The sequence below is a fragment of the Scardinius erythrophthalmus genome, assembly GCF_964197995.2.
Source record: "Scardinius erythrophthalmus genome assembly, chromosome: 11".
Classification (NCBI taxonomy): domain Eukaryota; kingdom Metazoa; phylum Chordata; class Actinopteri; order Cypriniformes; family Leuciscidae; genus Scardinius; species Scardinius erythrophthalmus.
Genome location: NC_138231.1, coordinates 24504925 through 24529185, shown reverse-complemented (window position 1 = coordinate 24529185; position 24261 = coordinate 24504925). Strand labels below are relative to the sequence as shown.

Here is a 24261-nt window from a genome sequence, read left to right as displayed (position 1 = left end):
AATGTAGTTTTTTCACCACAGTCACCAAATGCCGGAAGTGGGGATTTAGTTCCACGCAACTACATTACCCAGACTACACCGTTTCTCACCTGCTCATAACATTATTACTCGCAACATGGCACCTGCTGGCGGGGGTGTTGTGCTGGCGGCTCTGTCGCTGCTGTACTTATGCGGAGCTATTTTATCCAGCGAGTATTTCTCCACCTTGACTTTCTTCAACAGCGACCTTCACAAGCACGGCTGTAGCTCTCCAGCCGAGTGGGAGGAGTATGCGGCGGACTGCGGTGAGCTTCTGCCACGTCCTGATCTTTCTGATGCATATCTCAATGTGATTCACTCTCTTCCGCTTACAGTGACACGAGCCTAACGGGATCATACATGCAGAAACTCACATCATTCATGCAGAAACTCACATCATACATGTAGAAACTCACAGCATAGATGTAGAAACTCACATCATACATGCAGAAACTCAGCAATAACTCTACAAATGCCTGTAGAAACTCAGAAAATGCATCTCAAACTCTTGTGCCTCATGCATATCCTTCTTAATGCTATATAAACATACTGTAGGAAAACTTTAATTGGGTGTCAATGAGTTCATGATCGCTTAGTTTCAGCAGATGCAGCCTGGCATTACCGTGGTGATTTGGAAATTATACTATGGTAATATCATGGTATTCTAACATGTAACTGACATGTAGGAATATGTAAATGCATGTGGTCTTTGAATATGTTAATCATTTAGTACCATGGTTTAAAATTGGGACACAAATAGCACAAGTCCACTATTTTCAGTAGTAACAATAACTGTAGGAAGTAACTGCTATTGTGTCAAACTGTTGACTTGGGATTGTTTCAGGTTTTGTTTAGATCCAAAGGTACCCTAAGTAATCCATCATGAAAGAACCTAATGTACTCATTTCAGTTTGTCTAGACTAACAGTAGGCCTGATCCTTATAGAATAAGACATTAGCCTATGTTATTTTTGTGTCTGAAATCATAATACCCCTAAAATACTTTTGTTGGTGGATTGTTTAAGAATGCATAAATTACTTCCTGCACTATTCTATGCTAATTTGTAGTATGAATAGTGCACGTAGTAGCCTATGTTCACACTGAAAAGTTGTGAGTACATTGTGCATAGTATAAGTGCATAGTATATAGTGCATCATTTGAGACACATCCAGTAACCTTTCTTTTTTTTATGTATGTTTTGGTCCCTCAGAGTCATCTATTCTGCAGTTGGAGGATCCAGACTGTGAAGAGGGGAGCAACCCGCCCTGCGAGTCCATCTTTTCACTCAATGCAGAGAAAATCCTTGTGAGTTGTATTTGCTTCATATTGCACCGTGTTAAAGTATTAGTTCAGTAACTTCGGTCCAAAACGAAAATTCTGTAATTATTTATTTATTTACTTGTGTGGTTTCAAACTTTAGCTGCAGAACCGCTGCACGGTTCTGGATAAATTAAGGATTTATAGGAATTTAGGATTTTTTGGTTTCAAAAATCACGATTCTCCCATGATTCTGAACAGACAACTAAACAAAATAACTTGTACTTTATTAGAGGTACTGATAAATGTTATGCTGGAGTCTGTTTAAAATGGTTTATGATTCTGAATGAATTATTTAAAAAAAAAAATGGTTTGAATTAATGATTCAATGAATCACCCATAATTACTTTGTTTCATTGCTGGATGAATCTGTTTTTTTTTTTAACAAATCTCTTGAGTGAATGATTCAATGACAAACACAGTTTTTTAAACAGTCACTGTGATCGCTTCAGTGGACATCAGTGTTTATATCTGAACTATACACTTTCATCCCAGTTCTTCTATGATAATATGAATATTTGTAACACAGAAATTGCGATATTGTGTGGTTGAAAATACCATTTCATACCTAGATAGCCTAACTGCTTTCTCTGGATTAGCAGCAGCACAAACACAGATTTGTACATGTATATAAAATATGTATTAAGCTCTAAAATGACAACAAAAAAAACACTATAAAAGGTGCTTTTATGGTTCTTTTTTTTTGCAAGTTCCAGTCCCCATTCAATGTAAATGTGTGAAAAAGAGCCACTGGTATATTAATAAAATGTTTCCTTTTGTCTCTTTATGGAAAAAAGAAAGTCATAAATGTTTGAAACTATGTGAGGGTGAGTAAATGATGACAGAACTCTCATTTTAAGGTGAGCTATTCTTTCAACATCTGCTCTTTAAAAACGTAGACACGTGAATGAAGAGTGTCAGGCCAAAACCAAAACACATCCTCTTCGGCTCAAACACATCCTCTGAGTCTGTAACTATAGATTATGGATCTCTGTATTGTTTTTAACCACTGGTGGGTTTGGATTGATTGCAAGAGGTTGACAGACTTCCTGACGTGTTTTTCTTTCTTCCTCTCTTTCTGTCACCACAGAATCAGGCAAAGTTGTTTGTCGAACAGCGTCGGTTTCCTTTCGCTGTGGAAAACCAAAATACCAATGAAGAACTTGGTGTGTGTCAAATATTGTTTTGAATTCGGACACTGTGTCGTTTGCATATATATATATTTTTTACTTGACGTGAACCTCTAACGCTCTTTTGTTTTTATTTCAGCTATAGGCTACGTTCTCATTGGAAATGGCCTCTATGATGAAGCTATCAAACACTTCTCCTTACTGCTGCAGGTCAGTTAAAAAAAAAAAAAAAAATATGTTTTTCTTGTTGAAAATCCTGAATTCATACTCTAGAAGTGAAAGTTGTAAAGGACATTTAATGTTGAAATATCACTGTATCAGTAATGCATACAGTTGAATGCGAGTATACCAACAGAAACACTCTCCCCTGGTTTCACAGACGAGGCTTAAGTCTAGTCCCAGATTAAAATGCATGTTGAGCTGTTTTAACTGAAAGAAACTTGAACTGACATAAATATAGACCATTGTTTTGTTTTCTAAAGCCTGTCATAAAAGCTGCTTAAATGTCCTAATTGAAAAAAGGCCTAATCCTGGCTTAATCTAAGCCCTGTCTGTGAAACCAGGCCTCTAACTAAGGTTGAGTGGTAGTAGTTAACGGCGAATATTGTGTGCAGTGATAATGGACATATTGTAAGTATTTTTTACAAAAGGACTGTCCTCTGTAACCTCAGGGAGATCCTGAACTGGTCAGTGCCATCTATGGAAGGGGAATAGCATACGGCAAAAAGAGTCTGCAGGCAAGTCAGTTGTTTTAAACTATTGGTCAAAAGTTTGATCTCTTAATGTTTCTGAAAGAAGTCTCTTATGCTCTTAAGGCTGCATGTATTTGATCAAAAATACAGTAAAATCAGTAATATTGTGAAATATTATTGCTATTTAGAATATCTGGTTTGTATTGTAATATACTTTAAAATGTAATTTATTCTTGTGATCAAAGCTGTATTTTCAGCATCATTACTCCAGTCTTCAGTGTCACATGATCCTTCAGAAATCATTTGTTGCACAATAAACATTTCTTATTTTCAATGTTCAAAACAATTGTGCTACTAATACTTATTGTATTTTTTTGGAAACCATAATGCACTATCATTCAAATGTTTGGGGTAAGACTTAACAACAACAACAAAATTATGAAAGATTTCTATTTGAGATAAATGCTGTTCATTAAACATTGTATTTGTATGTCAAAATATGTCAAAGAATCAAAAACACAAAAACATTAAGCAGCGAAAACTGTTTTCAACATTGATAATAACCATTATTACTAATTTATGCACCAATAATTATTTACAATAATTTAGCAGCAAATCATCATATTAGAATGGTTTCTAAATAATCATGTGACACTTCTGGAGTAATTAATGTATTCAAATAAAAAGTGCTATTTTATTGTAATAATATTTCATTATCTTACTGTTTTTTGTTGTTGTTGTTTTTTAAACTGTGTTTTTGATCAAATAAATGCAGCCTTGGTGAACATAAGAGACTTCTTTCAAAAACATAAAAAAAAAAATGATCCCAAACCTTTTGCCCAGTTGTGTATGCATGTTGTCTCATCAGAAACTACTAAATATATCCGTGCTCCTATTGATGGCTGTACATATAAATTAAAAGAATAGTTCAGACTACTTTACTCACCCTGGTGTTGTTCTATTGCTGTATGCCCTTCTTTCTTTTTCGTACCACAAACGAAAAAAAAAATGAATAATAATAATATCTCCCCTTGTATTCATTCACATCATGACAGTGAATAACGATCCAGCATCAAGCTTCTAAAAAAAGATGCCATGTGGCACGTTTAAATTCTGAGTGTTCTGGGCGTATACGATAGGGTTTGGTGAAAAACAAACTGAAATTAATGTATTATTTCATGAAAATCCATTACTCGATGTGCGCTGCCATTATATGGACGAGCAGGAGTTTTCTTTTTCATTTCTCCTTTTGTGGTCCGAAAAAGAAAGACGGGCATATGGCAATAGAACAAAGCCAAAGGTGAGTAAATTAACTAAGTGAACTATAATTTTAAGGTATCTCTCACTCTCTCTAAAGGACATAAAGAACGCAGACTTGGCTCTGTATGAGTTGAGCAGAGTGATCGCACTGGAGCCCAACAGACCAGAAGTGTACGAGCAGAGGGCCGAGGTAAGGAACCAGGGATTGACATTCTTCATAATAAAAACGTTTTATTCAGAAAGAAAGCGACCATGATTTTAGTGTTAATGATGAAGCATGTGATTTCAGATCCTGTCTCCTCTGGGCCGCATCAGTGAAGCTCTGTCAGACCTGACTAAAGCCATTCAGCTGCAGCCTTCAGCCCGACTCTACAGGCACAGAGGAACACTGCTCTTCATATCAGAGGTACACATCTGTCATGATGCTCTTTGGTTTTGGCTTTAATGGATCTAAGGGTTATTGTAACATATAGATCACTTCATATAGTGTCCATCCCATGGATAGCGCTGTATCTATGTGGCGTGGGTACGGAGTCCAGGAACATAACTTGTTTGTCAGCTTCAGCACTTGAAGATTTTTTTTTATCATGCAAGTGCACAGTAATTATGATTGATGCATGAATACAGTGCGATATAAAAAGAGATACTTTTTTCTTTCTTTTTTTTTCTATAGGGTTGTTATTATAATAAGGAATCAAATGTATCTTTTGAGATAAAAGTTCACTGTACTATGAAAACATGAAACTTTTAGAACTTTCTCTCAACCTGCTAGAATGACTTCTTAACTTAAAATGAATACGCCACGCTACTGACAATAGACAATGGACCTTTTTTTGCACGTAACATTTTTCAAGATTCTTTAAAGAATAGAAAGTTCAAAAGAACAGCATTTATTTGAAATACAATTGATTTTGTAACATTTTAAGAGTCTTTAATGTCACTTTTGATCAGGTTAATGCATCCTTGCTGAATAAAAGTAGTTGTTGCTAAATAAAAATAATTCCTTAATGAGACCCCCTAATGGTAGTATAATTTTAATAGCTCATTGATGAATAAGATTTACAGGTGTCTTCCTTTCTCTCATTGTTTTTCAGGATTATATGGCAGCCATGGATGATTTCCAGCAGTCTCTAGAGCTGAAGAAGAACCAGCCTATCGCTATGCTCTATAAAGGGCTGACCTTCTTCCACAGGGGCCTCCTTAAAGTAAAAAACCCTTATATCACAAAAAAAGAAATTGCACTACACAATGTCCTGAGTCATAAAACTTCGATGTGAGATCTAGACTAAAGTTTAAAGAGATTTGCCATTTTATACTGTGCAGTTGACTATATTTACAGTAATTGACGACATTTACAGTCTATGCTACTACTAAAATGTTGTTTTCTGCATGCAGGAGGCTATAGAGGTGTTTAAAGAAGCTCTCAAATTGAAGCCGGACTTCATAGATGCGTACAAAAGCTTGGGCCAGGCTTACAGGTGTGGTTCTACTGACACATGATGATTTTAACAGTCAGACTTTGCAAATGTTCAGCTGGAGCCAATTACGTGTGTTTGTTTAGGGAATTGGGTGATTTTGAGAATGCTATGGAGAGCTTTCAGAAAGCTCTGTTACTGGATCAGAACCACATCCAGTCGCTCCAGCTCAGAGGAATGATGCTGTACCACCACGGCAGCCTGCAAGAGGCCATCGGCAACTTTAAGGTAAATCAGTCTTGTGTGTCCCAAATGTGCTGTATGTAAGGGATAACCCACGGCTAGCTGTGCATTAAACCCCCTTTAGTCAATCATTTTATTCCTTAAAACTCATCTTTGGTCAAGTCAAGTCATCCTCATTTATATAGCGCTTTTAACAATGTAGATTGTTTCAAAGCAGCTTTTACAGAGACAAACGTATTATTTAGGGTAACAGAGCTTGTTTTGGCTTTATAGCGGTTCTTTAATAAAGTTATTTTCCAGCTAAAGTTAGTTTTGATTGATTCGCTTCCGTCACAACGATCATTTGTTATTAAATTAGGGGCCGCTAAGACGACACCATTCTCTCTACACAGACTTTTAGAATTGGTTCATGCGCATTTAGAATTGGTTCTATAGTTATGTGCGTTTGAATATATGTACGCAGGTTTGTAATTCCCTACAGACCAAGCCTAAACAAAGTACTTGTCTTTCATTATAAATTTGATACAGACTTTTATTTTATTTTATCACTTCGGGGTAGGAACGCGAAACGAATTTTCCGGCAACGCTTTATCTGTAGAGTGGTAAAGGGATCCTCCATAGGGAGAGACTAGTTGGCACTTTAGCACTGCGTTGTCATCGGTCCAGGCGAAGGTCCTTCGTCAGATCTGGATACGGCCTGGATCCGGCAGGCAGCGGGAAAACCTCGGGATAAACAAAGACACTAAAATTAGCGTAGATGCCATTCTTCTTATGATGTAACGAGTACATCAGGATTTATGTGAAGTGTTCCCGGTTCCGGCTGACCTAATCTATGCAGCCTAACACTGAATTATAGAAGTCAATAATGTATTATGTGAATGCTAGGTCAAAGAGATGTGTCTTTAATCTAGATCACCAAAATGACATATTTAAAAGTTTTTTAATTGAAAAAAATGTACCTATTTATGCCTTAAAAAATGTAATTCTTTATGCCTTAAAATAGCTTGAATGTAACTCTACACCCTTGCCTCATTTAGCATACGCGGTTCTATGAATATGCAAATTAGCCCCGCCTCCACTCACTCACACCAGCTCAGAGATCCACTCGTTGACGATCACAGGTTGACCTGATTGGTTACAAGGTAGTTTGTGACGTCAGGGGGACTTAAAGAACTTCCCGACGCGATGAATTTAAATAGTTTAATGCACAGCTAGCCGTGGATTATCCCGGTTATACAATGGTCATTTGCCAGCATTGACATATAAAAGCTGTTATTGATGTTTGCAGCACAATATTTGAAAGAATTTTGACGGAAGGGTTAAATTGATGTTTAGCGTCTCTCTCCTCTCTCTCTCTCTCTCTCTCTCTCTCTCTCTCTCTCTCTCTCTCTCTCTCTCTCTCTCTCTCTCTCTCTCTACTAACATTTAAGCTGTGAGTTTAATTACTTCAAAAACAGCGATTTTACCCACTCGGTGCTGAGATTTTATTAATAGCAGCATTGATAAGTTTCTGTGCTCATCATGAATATTCTGTGTGTGCGAAGCGTGATCTATCTCTGTGTGCACGCTTCAATGAAAGCAGTGCATTAATACAGAACGGTGATTAAACTGACTGGAACTATCTGTGCATTAAACCGTTTTATTGCACACCTTCCAGCCAATCAGAGTCGAGTATTCAGACAGACCATGGTGTAATTACCTTTACATTGTCAATATTAGTCTTTAAAAACAACATGAACTATAAATTGATTTGAAGTAGACTATTTAATTTGGTAGAATTTGTATGCCTCTGAAACCCACTTTTCTTCACTGCTGATGTAACCATGGCCACATATCCCATGATGGATGAAAGTCCTGCTGTACATTATTTCCCAGTAAATATTTACTTTTAGTTGGAAATGTTATATTACAGTAGAATTAATATACAGAAGAATATAATTTCATATAATCTTACAAGCCATATGAATCAAGGAATTGTAATCCAAGAGACATGACCATTTTATAAGCAGATTTAATTTAGGCTTTTATTCACACACAAACATTGATCAACACGCATACATAGAGCTCATCAAATGTTAAATTGAAGCTCAAACGTTGTTTGTTTGACGCATAAGAACCAGTTCGTTTTGTTCTCGCAGAAAGTTAAAAATATCTTCATTTTTGTTCTGAAGATGAACGGGTTAGTAAATGATGACAGGATTTTTGGGTGAGCTGTCAGTTGTTTTACAGACTCTCGTTGTTTATTTAAATGGACATTCACTTGCGTCACTTGCGTCTATTTATTGAAGATCAGCTAGACTATCTTTAGTCAGGATGACCCGTGTAGAGTTGTGCAATTCCAAAGTCCCTCATTGCAACATCAATAACATTGATTTTAAAATTGTCATTATGTCACTTGTTTATTTCAACACAGTATTTCTCATTCTTGTATTTCTTGTATTGTTTTATTAATTTCTTGTTTTGAATCACAAAACAAACATGTTATTTCAATTATTCTGGTGAGATGTTGACCGTTCACGGGTGGATGTGTGTCGTCACGAGTCTTGTGGTTGTTTGTTAGTTTCAGAAGTGTCTTTATCGTGTTGTCTTTCAGAGATGTCTGCAACTGGAGCCCTATAATGAGGTGTGTCAGTACATGAAGGGTCTCAGTCACGTGGCCATGGGTCAGTTCTACGAGGGCATTAAAGCTCAGACTAAAGTCATGCTCAACGATCCTCTCTTGGGACAGAAAGCCAGTTCTGAGTATCTCAAAGTCAAATATCTCAGAGGTGAGAAATTAGAGCTCTTTAATAACTTTCATTATATCATTAACAAACACTACACAGTGCTTAACAGATCAGTTAGTTCTCAGGAGCTTCAGTGTCTGTGTTAGCCAGCAAGATAATGTTACCTTGGTGACATAAATCTGCAGAATTTGCAGCCACAATTTTTCATACAGTCTTTTCATCTCCTTATCATCCTTGAACGTTAAAGGCACAGTATGTAACTTTTTTGCTTTAAAAATAGCAAAAATCACTATATCTATGTTACATATTTTTTTTAGTTGTGTACTTACATTATCCCGACTGTTTCCAACAACTTTCAAACCAGGAGAAATTTGTAAGTTAATTCGAGAAACGTCCCGTTTCTTTATTTCCGTTTTGTCGCCGTCAATGGCGTCATATCCGCGTTATCCCTGGTTTCCGCTCGTGCTGCCATGGCAACCAGAGCTATGAACCAGAGCCGTCTGATAGTAACCAAAGCGACAGACGTGGACAAATGTGTAGTTCGCAATGTCTATTTGCACACTGTTGTTGTTTCGTTCAAACATTATGGACCATGACAAGCAGACTTTGGATAAAAAAGGAGAACTAAAACGAGAATCAATATCAGCGCAGTGTTTTCGAGATGCTGAGAGCTCCCATAGACAGTATATAAACGAGAGCTCCACGTCTGAGACTTCGACCGCTCCTACATGTACTTTATTAAACAGGTGAGCACAATTACATAAAACTAATCAATGTTTTATAGTTCAACAATGATAAAATGTCAGAATATGATCTTTATGTTATTCTAATGTTGATCTAGCTTACTGCTAGTCTCATACAGACAAACTAACACATTAATTTCAACACATTCAAATGCAGTTTAGTGTGATAGTGTAAATCACACTGACTCCTGTCAATCTTTATTGTTGAGTCCTGTAGTAGGGGAGTAAAGATTTAAAGGGATAGTTCACCCAAAAATGAAAAACTTGTCATCACTCTCATGTCGTTCCAAACCCGTAAGACTTTTGTTCATCTTCAGAACACAAATTAAGATATTTTCAACCCTTTGCATACAATCACATCACGTGATCAACTGCTAAATTCAAATGTGCTTTCATGTTTTGGCTAGCGCTGAACCAGAGACGGGCGCTCAGCGCTTGTCACATATCACAACTATTCAGTGTTTTCAACCACATGTTTATTTTAGGTTTCAGACATTTAAAGCTGCAGTCCGTAATTATTATTTTTTTGTGTTGTGCAAAATTTATATAAGAGAGTAAATCATGAATTAATTTTCCAAACCGTGTTTTTGTCTTATTCTGAATCACTACTCATAGACATAAACAGAGAGAAGTAGCTTGCAGGACGCATACAGCTCTGTTTATTAAGAGCGGCAAAAGTTATGGACTGCAGCTTTAAATACACATAAGTACTAGCAAAAAATAAATACATTTAAAGTTTGTTAAATACACACTGATGTCTATGGAAACGGCAATTAATATATTTTCAATTTATTTGAAATTGTAAATCGTGTTTTATTCAAATCAGATACACATTGTATAAGTAACTTTATAGTTTACTCTATTCTTCTCCCAGTTCTCCAGTCACTTAATGTCCTGTATTTTGGAAGAAATTAAGTTCTTGCTGAAGCTCAAAAATGCGGCGTAACACGTGAATGAACCTCACTGGTTCTCACGTCAAGCGAACATGCTTGAGCTTCCGTTTACCAAAACTGATGTCAGTGTCAATAAATGTTAATATGTGAATAAAAGCCTAAATTCAATCTGTTCATCATATGAAGCGGTTGTGTCTCTTCAGAACTAATCCGCTCAATTAATTCATATGGAACTTTTCGAAGCTTTAAAGGCAAAATTTGCGTAGTTGTCAATGGTGGGACAGAAATCTTTCATCAATTCATTTGTGTTCTAAAGAGGAACAAAAGTCTTACGGGTTTGGAATGACATGAAGGTGAGTAATTGATGACAGAATTTAAATTTGGTAAAAATTTTGTCCAGATTCAATATAATTTTGGAGTTAAAATATGCCTCGTTTCTCTGTCATGTGATAGAATACTCCCGTTATTTACACTCTCATCTGGATGTACCTGTTGCGGAGTATAATGTTGATCAGGATTTGCCTGGAAACTTTAAGAACCACTGGGCCAAAAATCTTCCCTTCCTCATCGAGGACTATGAAGAACAGCCTGGACTTCAGCCTCATATTAAGTGAGTTTAGAAACAAAATCCGTCTTTTGTGTTTTTGGGAATCAGGCACATTTGAATCTAATTTATATGCATGATTAACTGGATATCAGTATATTTTTTGCACATTGTAACTTTCTCTTATTCTCTTGTTGTCTCTTTTTGTCTTGTAGAGATGTTCTACCTCAGAACTTCGACAGTTACTCTGCTGAAGTTCAGAAGCTCATCTGTACAGCCGATCACCTCGGCGCACTGATGCAGTACGACACATTAGGGTTCCTGCCAAACCTCAGAATACACAGAGGTCAGCGCTCTTCAACATCACTAAATAATAAACTTATAAAGACATTTTCAAGAAAAGTTTAAATGACTAAATAATAAGAAATATCATCAAATACCATAAAAAAATAATAATATATATATATATATATATATATATATATATATATATATATATATATATATATATATATATATATATATATATATATATATATATATATATATATATATATATATATTTTGTTGCACTTTGAATGCCAAATCATTATTTTTATTTTCAGGATTTATTTTTTGTTAGTTAGTTTTAGTTTACTTTTACACATTCTTTTAAATATGAAAAAAAATATTTTTTTTAATATAATTTTCAGGGTTTTCAAATATCATGAACTATTAATTTATAAATCTCATTAAATCTTAGTCCAAACCACATTTTATTTTTTATTTTTTTTATAACCTGAACTAATCTGCGCTTGTCATAAGATTAAATTGTCAAATTATCTCATTTACAAACAATTATTGACTTTGTTTTTTTTTTTGTGTGTGTACTGGTTGGACTACACATTTTTGTTGATCACACTTACATGATTTTGGCAGAGAAATGTTTTTAAATAATATAAAATAAGCAGTGAAGCATTTTTTTTTTTTTTTTGAAATAATAATAATAAAATATTATGCCGGACTACTTAACATTTTTTCATTCGTACATTAAATTAATTTAATTTATCTATTATAATATCAAGACGGTTATATCACCTTCTTCTTTTTTTTCTTTTTTTTTTACTTTATGCCTCCAAAAAATATCAAAATGAGTTGAACTGAAAAAAAATGAAAAACATGCCTGTCATAGAAGAGATGGATACAGGTCATTGTAATTCTGAATAGTATTTTGAATGTGTTTGGTGTAGCGATGGGATTGGCCACCATAGAGGTGATGCAGGCCATGCAGCGCACCTGGAGTAACTCGAAGGTTCGAGTCAACGGAAAGACCCGACAGCTGCAGTGGAGAGACATGTTTGACATCGCAGTGAAATGGAGAAGGTCAGATTCCAGCCAACGTGCCTGAGCTCTTCTCGCGGCTCTGGTGAGGGTGTTACCAAGAGTTAGGCTTGATGATTGATCTTGTGTGTGTGTGTGTGTGTGTGTGTGTGTGTGTGTGTGTGTGCGTGAACAGGATTGCAGATCCAGACCAGCCTGTTCTGTGGTTGGATCAGATGCCAGCCAGGAGTCTTAGCAGAGGATTTAACAACCACATTAACCTCATCAGGTGTTGTACCTGCCCTCAACATGTCACTTCCTCTGCAAAGCTGCCAGTCCTAATTGCTTAACAACTTTGTTTGGCTTTTAAGGGCCGTTCACTCCAAGGCCAATCGAGTTTTAATAATTGTTGTTATTCTTCATGCCACAAGTATAACGATAACGACACAAAGGAACAATATCTTTGGAATCACTTTCAGAAAGATAAAAACATTGGCAGCCAATCAGAATTCACCCAATTTTAAAGAGCACAAGCATTTGTATTATGTTCAAAGATCATGGGTTTGATCATTTTTGTCATAATTCTGGCTTTCTTTCATAATTTCGACTCGTCAAATCAAGTTAAGTCATAATTTTGAATTTTAAGTCATAATTTATATTAAGTATATCATAATTCTGATTTCTAGAGAATGATTTTTTTTACTTATGTGTTGGAAATGGGCTCCCATAGACCTAAAACGATTGCTTTGATTGTTTTATAGCGTTTTAATTCTTTTTTTCTGTTGTTTCACAGAGGGCAGATCATAAATATCAGATATCTGGAGTATTTTAATAGTATTCTCATCTTCGTAAAGGACAGAATACTGGTTTATCACGGGTGAGTTATGTTTGGGTTTTTGTTTTTTGACAAAAGTTTTTAAAATCATTCATTAATTCATTCATTCATTCATTCACACACAACATCCATTCATTTATTCATTAATTCAAACATTTCATTCATTTACATACACTACCGTTTATTATTATTATAATTTCTAAATTATTTTATTCAGCAAGGACACATGAAATTGATAAAAATTGACGGTAAAGACATTTATAATGTTACAAAAGATTTATTTCAAATATATGATCTAATGTATCATGATTTCCACAAAATTAAGCAGTTAATGTGTTTTCAACAATGATAATAATTAGAAAGTTTTTTTTGACCATCAAATCATATCAGAATGATTTCTGAATGAACATGTGACACTGAAGACTTGAGTAATAATGCTGAAAATTCTGCTTTGATCACAGGAATAAATTACATTTTAACATGTATTCAAATAGAAAACAGTTGTTTTAAATAGTAATGAATGTAATTATTTTTGATTAAATAAACACTGCCCGGATGAACATAATGCACTTCTGTCAAAAACATAAAAAAAAAATGTACTGTTTCCAAACATTGCTAGTGTAAATCACTCAGTCATTATACTCTGCTCATTTCGTCACACACTTCACTTATTCAGTTATACGCTTAGTTTATTCTTTCTTTCATTCACATCCTTCATTTACTTGCACTCCTTGTTCGTTTAAACACATTCATTCATTCATTCATTCATTCATTCATTCATTCATTCATTCATTCATTCATTCATTCATTCATTCATTCATTCATTCATTCATTCATTCATTCATTCATTCATTCATTCACTCACACACCAGTCAAACAGGTAAATAATTTATTAACCTTGTGAAATTATTCATTTATCTTTTATTCTTTGTCCCTTTATTCATGCACCATATTAAAGTTGATAAATGTGTCCTCTCTCCATCAGGGCATTTAACCCGCGGGGGCTTCAGGAAGTAAAGCAGGCTCTGGAAAATGTAAATAAAGTTGAGGACCTGCTGCCCATCATGAAGGTAGTAACATTATAAATATGCTGCTTATCTGTACCTAATAATCATCTTAATCATTAAATGGATAATTTGTGTGCTAAATGAATACAAACTTGCTGGTTTGACAAGGTCTCAAGACAAGCATCTTTCTCACCCTAATAGATTACCAGTAATTAATGTCTGAGATATGTTTATTTTTTCAGGGGTATATAAAAACCTTTTTCTTATATTGCCATTATAAAGGAACATTTTTAGTTGATTTTACTTTCCTTTCACCATTCATATTTTTCATATGATAATATAAAATGTTCATAATAAGACGTGTAACAGCCTTAACACATGACGATGAGTATGTTTGTTCTAGGATTAGGCCAAATGTGTGAGTAATGATATGAACAGTTGATAAACACATGGGGAATGATTGCCTGTTCATAATTACGACTGGTATTTCACACTTAGAGTTTGTGTTTTAGAATAGCCACATTTATTTATAGATCTATGCAAGCTTTCATGAACCGCAAGAAGATAGTTCCTCTGATATGTTTCTGTGTGTGTTTGCATATCTGAAGCAGTTCAACAGTAAAACCAGAGACGGCTTCACAGTCAATTCGAAAGTGCCCAGTATGAAGGATCCTGGGAAAGAGTACGACGGTTTCACCATCACCATCACCGGAGATCGGTGAGAACTATTCTAAAATATTATGCCTTCAAAGTTCATGTGCTTCAGTGTATTTTGGCTAAAGCAGCAAATTGAGACCAAAAATTACCAAATGTCTAAAATGAACATGGCCTAGACTAGTTATGATCCCCATCCCCAATCTCAACACAGACCTTCAGGCTGTTCTGATTTTGTGTGCTGTATCTTTTCTTACTGATCCTACTTACGAACAGAACTAAATTCCTTTGAGGGGGTAAAAACTTTCACATATCTTAAATATAGTATTTAAGCTTATCTTATCACAAGTCTATGAAAGCCTAGGAAAACATTCTAAATTGTTATAAACATGCAAGCAACATGCTAAATCATATTAGCAATGTGGTAAAACATGCTAACAATGTGTTAATACGGGTTAGGAATGTTAAATCATGCTAGCAATGTGCTAACACATGCTAGCAACATGTAAAACACACTAACAACATGTTAAAACGGGTTAGAAATGTTAAATCATGCTAACACATGCTAGCAACATGTAAAACATACTAACAACATGTTAAAATGGGTTAGAAATGTTAAATCATGCTAGCAATGTGCTAACACATGCTAGCAACATGTAAAACATACTAACAACAAACATGTTAAAACGGTTTAGAAATGTTAAATCATGCTAGCAATGTGCTAGAAACAGGCTAGCAATATGTTAAAAACATTCTGAACGCTTTTTAAAATCATGTTAAACTTTTAGACAAGGGTTTATCAAGCCAACATTAAAGTTTATCTTCAAACCCTGCTGAAGAAACAGCTAAAACTAACCAGAGCTGGTTGGCTGGTCTTTGCTGGACTAAGATGGATGTAGATGATTTAAGATGGTCTCTCAGACATCTAAAGAAGTGTACAAAACCCCTCTAAATCCAGCCAGCTAAACCAGCTATGGCCAGGCTGGAAGACCAGCCAAACAGCTTAGGCTGATTTAGGTTTTTCTTTTAGCTGGGAACTTTAGTTTATGCAGATTAAAACTATATATAACTATATAGAAAATCAACTTCAGTAATAAAATAGTACATTTTATCATTCTAGTTCTCACATGGATCATAACGCAACAATTTGTAAAGGCTGGAAGAAGTGTTTTTACATGCTTGTTTCAGGCCTTGTTGTGTCTATGCTTATGATTTTGTTTGTGTGTGTTAGAGTGGGAAACATGCTATTTTCAGTAGAGACTCAGACCACAGATGAGAGGACACAGCAATATCAGTCAGAAATTGAAGCGCTTTATAAAGATCTCACTGCCAAAGGAAAAACCCTGATGCTCTCCACTGAACTAGGGGTAAGAACGTCTGTTTGTGTGTCTGCCAGTCTCTGTTCTTCTCACCGCTGAACATCGATTTCACAAGGTCCTCTGTCTCCTGCTAAACCTGTCGTGTGACTGCTGGCGTGTGTTCATTAGTCACGACTCTTAAAGCAAATGAATTCAGTGTCACGTAAGCGCAGTCTCCCTCAGAGGAATTACACCTGTCTGACCTGCTACACAGAGAATCATGGGAGTCCTGTGACCTGCATGCCTTGTGTCTCTCGCCCGACACACACACACACACACACACACACACACACACACACACACACTAATAGACCCACATACATTATCACACCCATTTCTCTCTGTCTGGATCCCTAGATCAGGGGTTCCCAAACTTTTCCATGCCAAGGCCCCCCAAATACCACTAGGTTCTGGCCAAGGCCCCCCTTTTGCAGGATGTGTTATTGAACCCATCGACAATACTACGGCACGTGTAGAAATAAATAAATAAAACATCTAGGTGAACATCAGATATATATATATATATTAGGGCTGGGAATCGATTAGAAAAAATTAACTAATTACTTGCACAATTTGCTGTAATTAATTGCAATTAATTGCATTTCCTCCAAGCTTGTAATCATCAATAATTAAAACTTAGAATCACCAGAAAAAAGGAACAGAAAATAGCCCTATATTAAAATAATATTAAACATCAATATATCAATGTATTATTCTTTTTCAATAATCAATCAACATAATCAATTTAAGATTTTTTTTTTTCAATTTTTTTTTTTTCAATTTTTTTTTTTTTTTACTAATTATAAAAATAAACTATAGTCCTAAAAAAGCTATTATTACACATAGCATGTGATCAGAGCAGGTCATTTTAAAGGAATAGTTCACCCAAAAATTAAAAATTCTGTCCTCATTTACTCTTCCTCAAGTTGTTCCAAACCTTTATGACTTTCTTTCTTCTGCTGAACACAAAAGAAGATATTTTGAAGAAAGTCGGTAACCAAACGACTGATGGACCCCATTGACTTCCATATAGGAAAAAAAAAAATACTATGGTCAATGGGGACCAGCAACTGTTTAGTTACAAACCTTCTTTAAAATATCTTCTTTTGTGTTTAGCAGAAGAAAGGAAATCATACAGGTTTGGAACAACTTGAGGGAGAGTAAATGACAGAATTTTAATTTTTGGGTGAGCTATCCCTTTAACATTGTTGCCCAGCATGAATAACAGCGCAGCAAACAGAAGTCTAGAGAGAAATTTCACCTTATTTTGGACTTGCTTTTCCAGTGCGTGATCGGTACATGATTGGAGCGTTTGGGCCGTGAACGACAGAGCAGAACGCGCAGCGCGCCGACACCTATGGCCGACACACACACACACACACACACACACACGGAACGGAGAGTGCGGCGGCGCACACGGAGCGGAAAAGACCCGCTCATTAAAGCTGCTCGAGAATGAAACCCGATCCACATATTTTCGGCTTTTTAATAGCAGCCGCAACAGGAAATCATTAAAACGAGGCAAAAAAAAGTGCTGTGTTAAATGCGTTATTTTTTTAACGCGTTAAACATTTCAAATTAATCGCAAAGATTAACGCGTTAATTCCTCCAGCCCCAATATAGCCTATATATAATAAAACACCACTTTTACCCAAACTGATTAATAAAAACAAGTTTAAATTAATACATTTTCTATAAATATTTTTGTCTTCATTTTCTTTAGTAAGGCTATGTCAGAAAAGAAAATGAAGGCAAAAATCCTACTCCAGTTCTTGTTCAAACACACTATACATGCAATATGTGCATTTTAGGTACTTTTTGTGTGAAATCATATTTATTTTGTCCATCAAAAGTGTGCCTTCACTTTAATTGAGCGTGAGCAGCGCAGCAAAAATAGACTCGGCGCCGAAACCCTCCGCTTCACTGCTGCTCACGCGACGCTCCTGCTTGACGCTCACGCGCTGCTCCTGCTCGCGGTGTGAATGCACTCACTGAACATGCACGCCGGAAAAAAATCGCGCTGCTCGCGCGCCGCTCGCGGTCTGAAACGACCGTAATTCACAAGGTTTCCTACATGTGCGTTCTGTGTGCATGTGTGATGCTGATGTTGCGCGATCATGTTATTCATGCGGCGCCCGAGTGCATTTGAATCGGCATATGTCAGACTGAAAATCACGTGAAAATCGGCCAATTCTTGTCACTAGCCGATCAATCAGTTCATCTCTAAAATATTAACATTAAAAGTATAATGTTAAGATAGGCTATGCAACAAATTATTATAATGTTATTTCATAACAATACTCATATTAGCAAATATTTAATATTTTTTATAAATATATATATTTTTTTACTTTTTTCCGCTTTTTTCCCCAACTTGCTGCGGCCCCCCTGGCGCCCCCTGGCGGCCCCCACTTTGAAAACCCCTGCCCTAGATCACATCACACATTCATTTTTCTGTTTTTTTTTATAAGGAACATAAGAGCATATACATGCAAAGATCATCTTGATTCATTATTAACAGACTGCCAAAAGTTAAGAGTTTTTTTTTTTATACAAAAGTGCATTAAAATGCAAATTAAACTGATAACTGAGCAACTGAATTAAGCAATTCAGCAAAGTGATGCAATGCATTCTTTCCCACTTACTATAAGACAAGACTTTCTCCCTTTCTCTCTCTCTTACTTTTCAATTCACATTTATTTGTATAGCTTTTTTTCTTTTTTTCACAATAAATATCGTTTCAAAGCAGCTTTACAGAAAAGTGCATATTTCTACATTACAATTTAGAGTAATCTGTTATTAGAGGTGACTGTGTATTATCCAATTGTAATCGATAGTGAACTTGATAGGTAACCAGTGTAGAGATGATAAAATTGGTGTTATATGATCATATTTTCTTGACCTGGTAAGAACTCGAGCAGCTGCATTTTGGACTAACTGTGTTTACAATAATCTAGTCTATAGTTTATGAATGCATGAACAGAAACAGATAGCATGTTCCGGAGCTTAGCAATGTTTCTGAGGTAGAAGAAGGCTGTTTTTGTAACATGAAATGACAAGTTGCTGTCAAATATAAAACCCAGATATTTTACTGTAGAGGATGAAGTTACAGTACATCCTTCTAGATGCAAATTGTTTTCTAAGAGATTCTGTGTACAGGTTTTTGGTCCATTAATGCCTCAGTCTTGTCCAAATTTAATAGAAGAAAATTACTGGTCATCCAATATTTTATCTTTAACATACTTGTGTCAACTTGGATCATTTTGAGATTTCATCTGGTCATAATGAAATATATAACTGAGTAATTATAATCAGTGGAAAATCATTCCATGTCTTCTTATGTTATTACCAAGTGAGAGCATTTATATTGAAAATAGCAGAGGGCCTTACACAGATCCTTGCGGCACTTCATAATTTACTGTTAACTTGGATAATTCCCTGTTTAATATAAACAAAATGGTAAAGGTAAGATAGGTATGATCTAAACCACCTTAATGCCTGTCCCTGTATACCAGTTTAATTTTGTAGTCGATTTAAGAGTTTATGATCTATAGCAGGGTTCCTCAAACTCGGTCCTAGAGGGTCGCTGTCCTGCAGTTTAGCTCTAACACTGATCAAACACACCTGAGCAAGCTAATCAATGTCTTCAGGATCACTAGAAACTCACAGCTAGGTGTGTTTGATCAGGGTTGAAGCTAAACTGCGCAGGACAGTGGCCCTCCCGGAACTGAGTTTGAGGAACCCTGATCTATAGTGTCGAATGCCGCACTAATATCAAATAAAACTAGTATTGAGATGCAGCCTTGGTCAGAAGCTAGGAGTCATGTGTAGTTTTAACGAGTGCAGTTTCTGTGCTTTAATGGGGTCTGAATCCAGATTGACATTTTTCATAGATTATATTTTTTTTGCCGGAAGGAGCACAATTGAGCAGGCATGACATTTTCTAGCATTTTAGACATAAATGGAAGATTTAAAATGGGTCTGTAATTTGCCAATTCATTTGGATTTAGTTGTGGTTCCTTTCAGTTATTTAGTGGATCTAATAAACATGTTGCTGGTTTAGATGCAAAGATAAGTTTATTTATCTGTTCCTGTCCTATAGTTGTAAAGCACTACAATTGTTCATGAGGGGCGATTAATTGAGGCTGAATAATAAGACGCTGTCAAAGATTGTACATTTACAATGGTATTTCTGATGCTTTTGATTTTCTCAGTAGAGAAATTAGCCATTACTACTAAACGGTTGGAATATTCAGTTCAGGTGATGTCTGTTTATTTGTTAATCTAGCCACTGTATTAAATAAAAACCTTGGATTGTTTTGATATTTTCTATGAGCTTGTGGATATGCTCGGCCCTGGCAGCTTTTAGAGCCTTTTTATAGATGGAGGTACTTTCTTTCTACTGATTAGAGTTTGTTTCCATTTGCACTCTAGGTTACGAGTTTTTAGAAATTGTACAACAACAAAGGCTGTGATTTTGAGATTTGACTTCCTAGTCAGATGGTGTGTAGCGTTTATTTCTTGTACTTAATAGAACATACTTCAAAAGAGAACACATTCAGAATATGTCAGAATATAGAATATAGCAGAATATAGCATAGCAATCGTAACGTTTACTGTTATTATAGTAGTATTTATTGCATTTCTTTCTTTCTCTCTCAAGGACGCAGATGCCGTGTGTAATTTAATTATTTCTCTGGTGTATTACTTCTGTAACCTCATGCCACTGTCCAGAGGCTCCAGGTAAGAAACCGCTTTAATTTCCCTGTTTAGAGAATATTTATGCATGAGAATTTTAGTCTATGAGTGGAATTAAAAAAACTGTAGAAATCAGTTGGTAGTTTATTAATTTAAAACATATTTAATTAATGTTTAGGTAAAAATAATGACAATCTTTGATTCTGCCATGACAAGGCATGAAAGTTTAAAGCAGTTTAGATACTTTCAGGGTTTTGTGAAAGCAGAATCAAAGTTTATTATTTAAAATTAGTTTAAAAGTTGTTCCTTGGAGTTTGAAGATAAATACAGGTAAATAGCAAGTCACGAAAATGATATCAAACCATGAAATAAATAGTTTGGTTCTTGGGATTTAGGTTGAATTAATTAATAATACATAATCAATACAAGTTTTAAATGGCATTTAAAAAAAAAAAGATAATTGCTTTTATTAATTTAGCATGGTGGTTCGTTGAATCCATGTCATCGGCTGTTGACATTGACAATTATACTTTTTTTACTGGATTGAAAAGGGATAAGAAAAGCAATTGCCAAATACATGTTTAAAAACACCATTTAAAAAATGTATTTAAATATATTTTGAAAAGTGTTTACTGTAAATTTGTCGGTTTTACTTTGTAGATAGATTTTTATTATATTTACTTTAATAAATTGATCATTAATTGCGTATGTTTTTACTCCTACTAAGATTGGACAAGTTTCTCCATCAAATGCAAAACACAGATTAAGCCACATTAAACTAGTGATGTAAGTGAATTTGCATCACATCATTTATACAGTATTGTAACGAATTACCGAAAAGAAGGGCGAGGACTTCTGTTCATTGTTTGTTAATTGAATCAGTGGAAGCAGATCTAAATGTGAGCTTGCAGTTGATTGTAAGAACAGAGCTGGGTTAAAAGGGGCTATATGTAAGAAGTTTCATGTATTGATCTCTTTTGTCATTGCCAATGTGTGAACAGCTTGTAACAAAAACAAGACTTTCCCGTTTTTGCCGGGAAAATCAAAAGGATGTGATGTTTAGCTTCTCTTATGTTCAATGACACATGAAATTAATGCTTATACAATGTTCAGGATAATGCCGGAAGAGCCATTCTGTACTGTAATGTCAATTAATTCAAACTATACTCTCACAGAGCCAGATCTATATAGTCTATAGTCTCAAATATATTTTATAATCAAACTATCATAACTGTGTAATTTTAAATACCTCATCTGTTGACATGATGCCGGTGAATCGCAGAGCTGGTGCAAACATATCCACATCGCTATAATCAGATGCTTTCTTAACTGACGTTTTCTCACCGCTGTAATTTTTGTTGTTTATTCTGTGATTGAGAGAAAAGCATGCAGCACTTTTTTACATTCATCTAAACGTCGCTCTCAGCAGTGTGGATGACGTACACCTTCTTTTTACTTTTTTACAAAGAATGAAAAAGAACTTCGCTGTGAGTATATTGGGGCCTTGAATCACGTTCAGTCTCTTGTGTGTTATGAATGCATGAGTGCGAGCACGTGCAATAAGTTACAGGCTGCAGTTCATATAACGGCCACCGGTGTCGCTAATAACAAGGGTTTCTGAAATCTACATATAGCCCCTTTAAGTGGACTAAATGATTGCAGAAGTTTGGCATACGTCACCATAGACAAGTCTGTCGTTTCATCAGAAATTATATTTTGGTCATTCAAGGTCAAATAAAAAATGGATGAATAATTCACATTAAGATAATTTAAGATGCTTCTAGAAAATAGATATATTGTACATTTCCATTTCATGCTGACTTGAACAAGATTTCAGTGACGGCAGAATATATTTAGAACTATATTTAATTTGTGTTTGTTATACCTTGTGTTTAAAATCGCTGTTGTTCTTCCAGTGTTGTGGCGTATTCTGTCGTCATGGGATCTCTGATGGCCAGTGGGAAAGAGGTGCTGGGCCGAATCCCGTCTGGAAAGGTAAAGACATACAGTAATGTTACTGCACTTCCACTTACTATATAAGTATCTGTTGTAAAGCATAACTTTTTCTGGTTTATCACCCAGCTGTTTGACTTCGAGGCCATGACGACAGCCAATCCTGATCGCTTCAGTAAGACCGTCAAGAGTTGGATGAATTTAAAGAGGTAAGACAGGAAGCTACAACTTCTATTAAATGCTCATATTCATACTGGTAACACATTTGTCTTTCTTTCTCTGTTACTAGTTTGCCGAGTTGGTACCAGAACCTTCCGTCGGTTTCAGAGACGTTTCAGTTAACGAGGACCATGATTGAAGTTTTAAACACAGACTCGTCTTCACACTGTCCCAAGAAATCCTAAACTTGAAATACCATCCAGTTATACAAAACACAAACAAGGGGCGTCTCTACTCAGGGCATCTTTGCTCACAGTTCTCACTTTTACGTGATTTTACATATCAAATTTAAGTGGAAATTCTCTTTGGTTTTAGCTTTTATATTTCCACAAACATGGAGAAGAGAGTTGACTCTTTGTTCAAATTTTAAATGAAATATACATTTGTGTTGCGGTTTATTATGTCATTAAAGTTCAGCGATTGCAAGCATAAGCTGAGTTGGGAAAGAACAGCAGGAAATGTAGCAGAATATTGTTTAAAAATCTTTATTAAATTATTATTCATCAGTTGTTTTTAATTGATTTTTCATTTGAGACCCATCAAATTGGTGACTTGTTGCAGAGATGTCCTTTGAACAGTTTATCAAGCAATATTCTTCAGCTCTGAGTTCCTTTCTGAATACTTGAAAACAGTGGGGGAAAGAGGTTTGCAAATGTTTTTGTTGTTTTAAAGAGATTTTGCCATGTTTACTGTCCACACTGGCTTCTTTATAAATATTTGTGTTGACTTTACTTAATGGTTCAACTGAACAATGTGCGATGAGATTCTGGAGATGTACATGTGATCTTAAACACTGGAAACAGTTGCACCTCAATCTGCAGTTGACTAAAGGCAAAAAAAAAAAAAGTCTTATTTTCCTTAATCTTATAAATCTTTAATTTTATTTTAGCATCTTCTGAGCATCTCATTTTAAGTAGCTTTTTGGTTTTCTTATTCATGCCATGGTTGGTGCTTTATGGAAAATACTTATTTCCTTTATTTTCCTGTGAAAATGTAAGAACAGGGGCTTTTTTCCATGAGGGGAAACGCACACACACAAAAAACTTGACAATGGAAAATCTATGACTTCATTTGATGGAACGGCCACCGTCAATAAAAATCAGTTGAATGAAACCAGTGTTGTTGTGTTTATTGGAGAAAATAGCATTATTTGTATTATTACTTTTACAATATTTGTACTGACCAAGTAGGCAAGAAAGCGGTTTGTAGTCTGCAGTGCATCCACTAAGTGGTAGGCTACATGCATGTTCTAGGGTC

The 24261-nt window shown here is 35.4% G+C and overlaps 1 protein-coding gene across 2 annotated transcripts; it reads left to right on the top strand.

Annotated features, from left to right (window-relative positions):
- The first annotated feature begins 85 nt into the window (after positions 1 to 85).
- Positions 86 to 24114, top strand: ttc13 (tetratricopeptide repeat domain 13). Of its 2 annotated transcripts, XR_014031078.1 has the most exons (24): positions 86 to 284; positions 1229 to 1323; positions 2426 to 2501; positions 2605 to 2675; positions 3137 to 3202; positions 4515 to 4607; positions 4707 to 4823; positions 5512 to 5622; positions 5813 to 5895; positions 5979 to 6120; positions 8669 to 8843; positions 10891 to 11047; positions 11197 to 11327; positions 12211 to 12343; positions 12477 to 12569; positions 13074 to 13157; positions 14101 to 14185; positions 14731 to 14840; positions 16008 to 16143; positions 20798 to 20877; positions 21560 to 21618; positions 22749 to 22827; positions 22915 to 22994; positions 23075 to 24114. XR_014031078.1 is itself a non-coding variant. In XM_081378734.1 (23 exons), the coding sequence occupies exons 1-23, from the start codon at positions 116 to 118 to the stop codon at positions 23187 to 23189; spliced, it is 2481 nt and encodes an 826-aa protein (XP_081234860.1). In that variant the 5' UTR covers positions 87 to 115; the 3' UTR covers positions 23190 to 24114. The 2 variants fall into 2 exon arrangements, 1 of the variants encoding a protein (XP_081234860.1); XM_081378734.1 differs by lacking the exon at positions 21560 to 21618 and having other exon boundaries at positions 87 to 284.
- Positions 24115 to 24261: the final 147 nt, after the last annotated feature.

What these genes read in the sequence shown, in the direction of transcription:
- ttc13 (XM_081378734.1), top strand. Translation starts at nt 116, where the DNA reads ATGGCACCTGCTGGCGGGGGTGTTGTGCTGGCGGCTCTGTCGCTGCTG. An exon ending in TGTACGAGCAGAGGGCCGAG is followed by an intron (nt 4,608 to 4,706) that starts GTAAGGAACCAG and finishes ATGTGATTTCAG; the next exon opens with ATCCTGTCTCCTCTGGGCCG. An exon ending in ATCACCATCACCGGAGATCG is followed by an intron (nt 14,841 to 16,007) that starts GTGAGAACTATT and finishes TGTGTGTGTTAG; the next exon opens with AGTGGGAAACATGCTATTTT.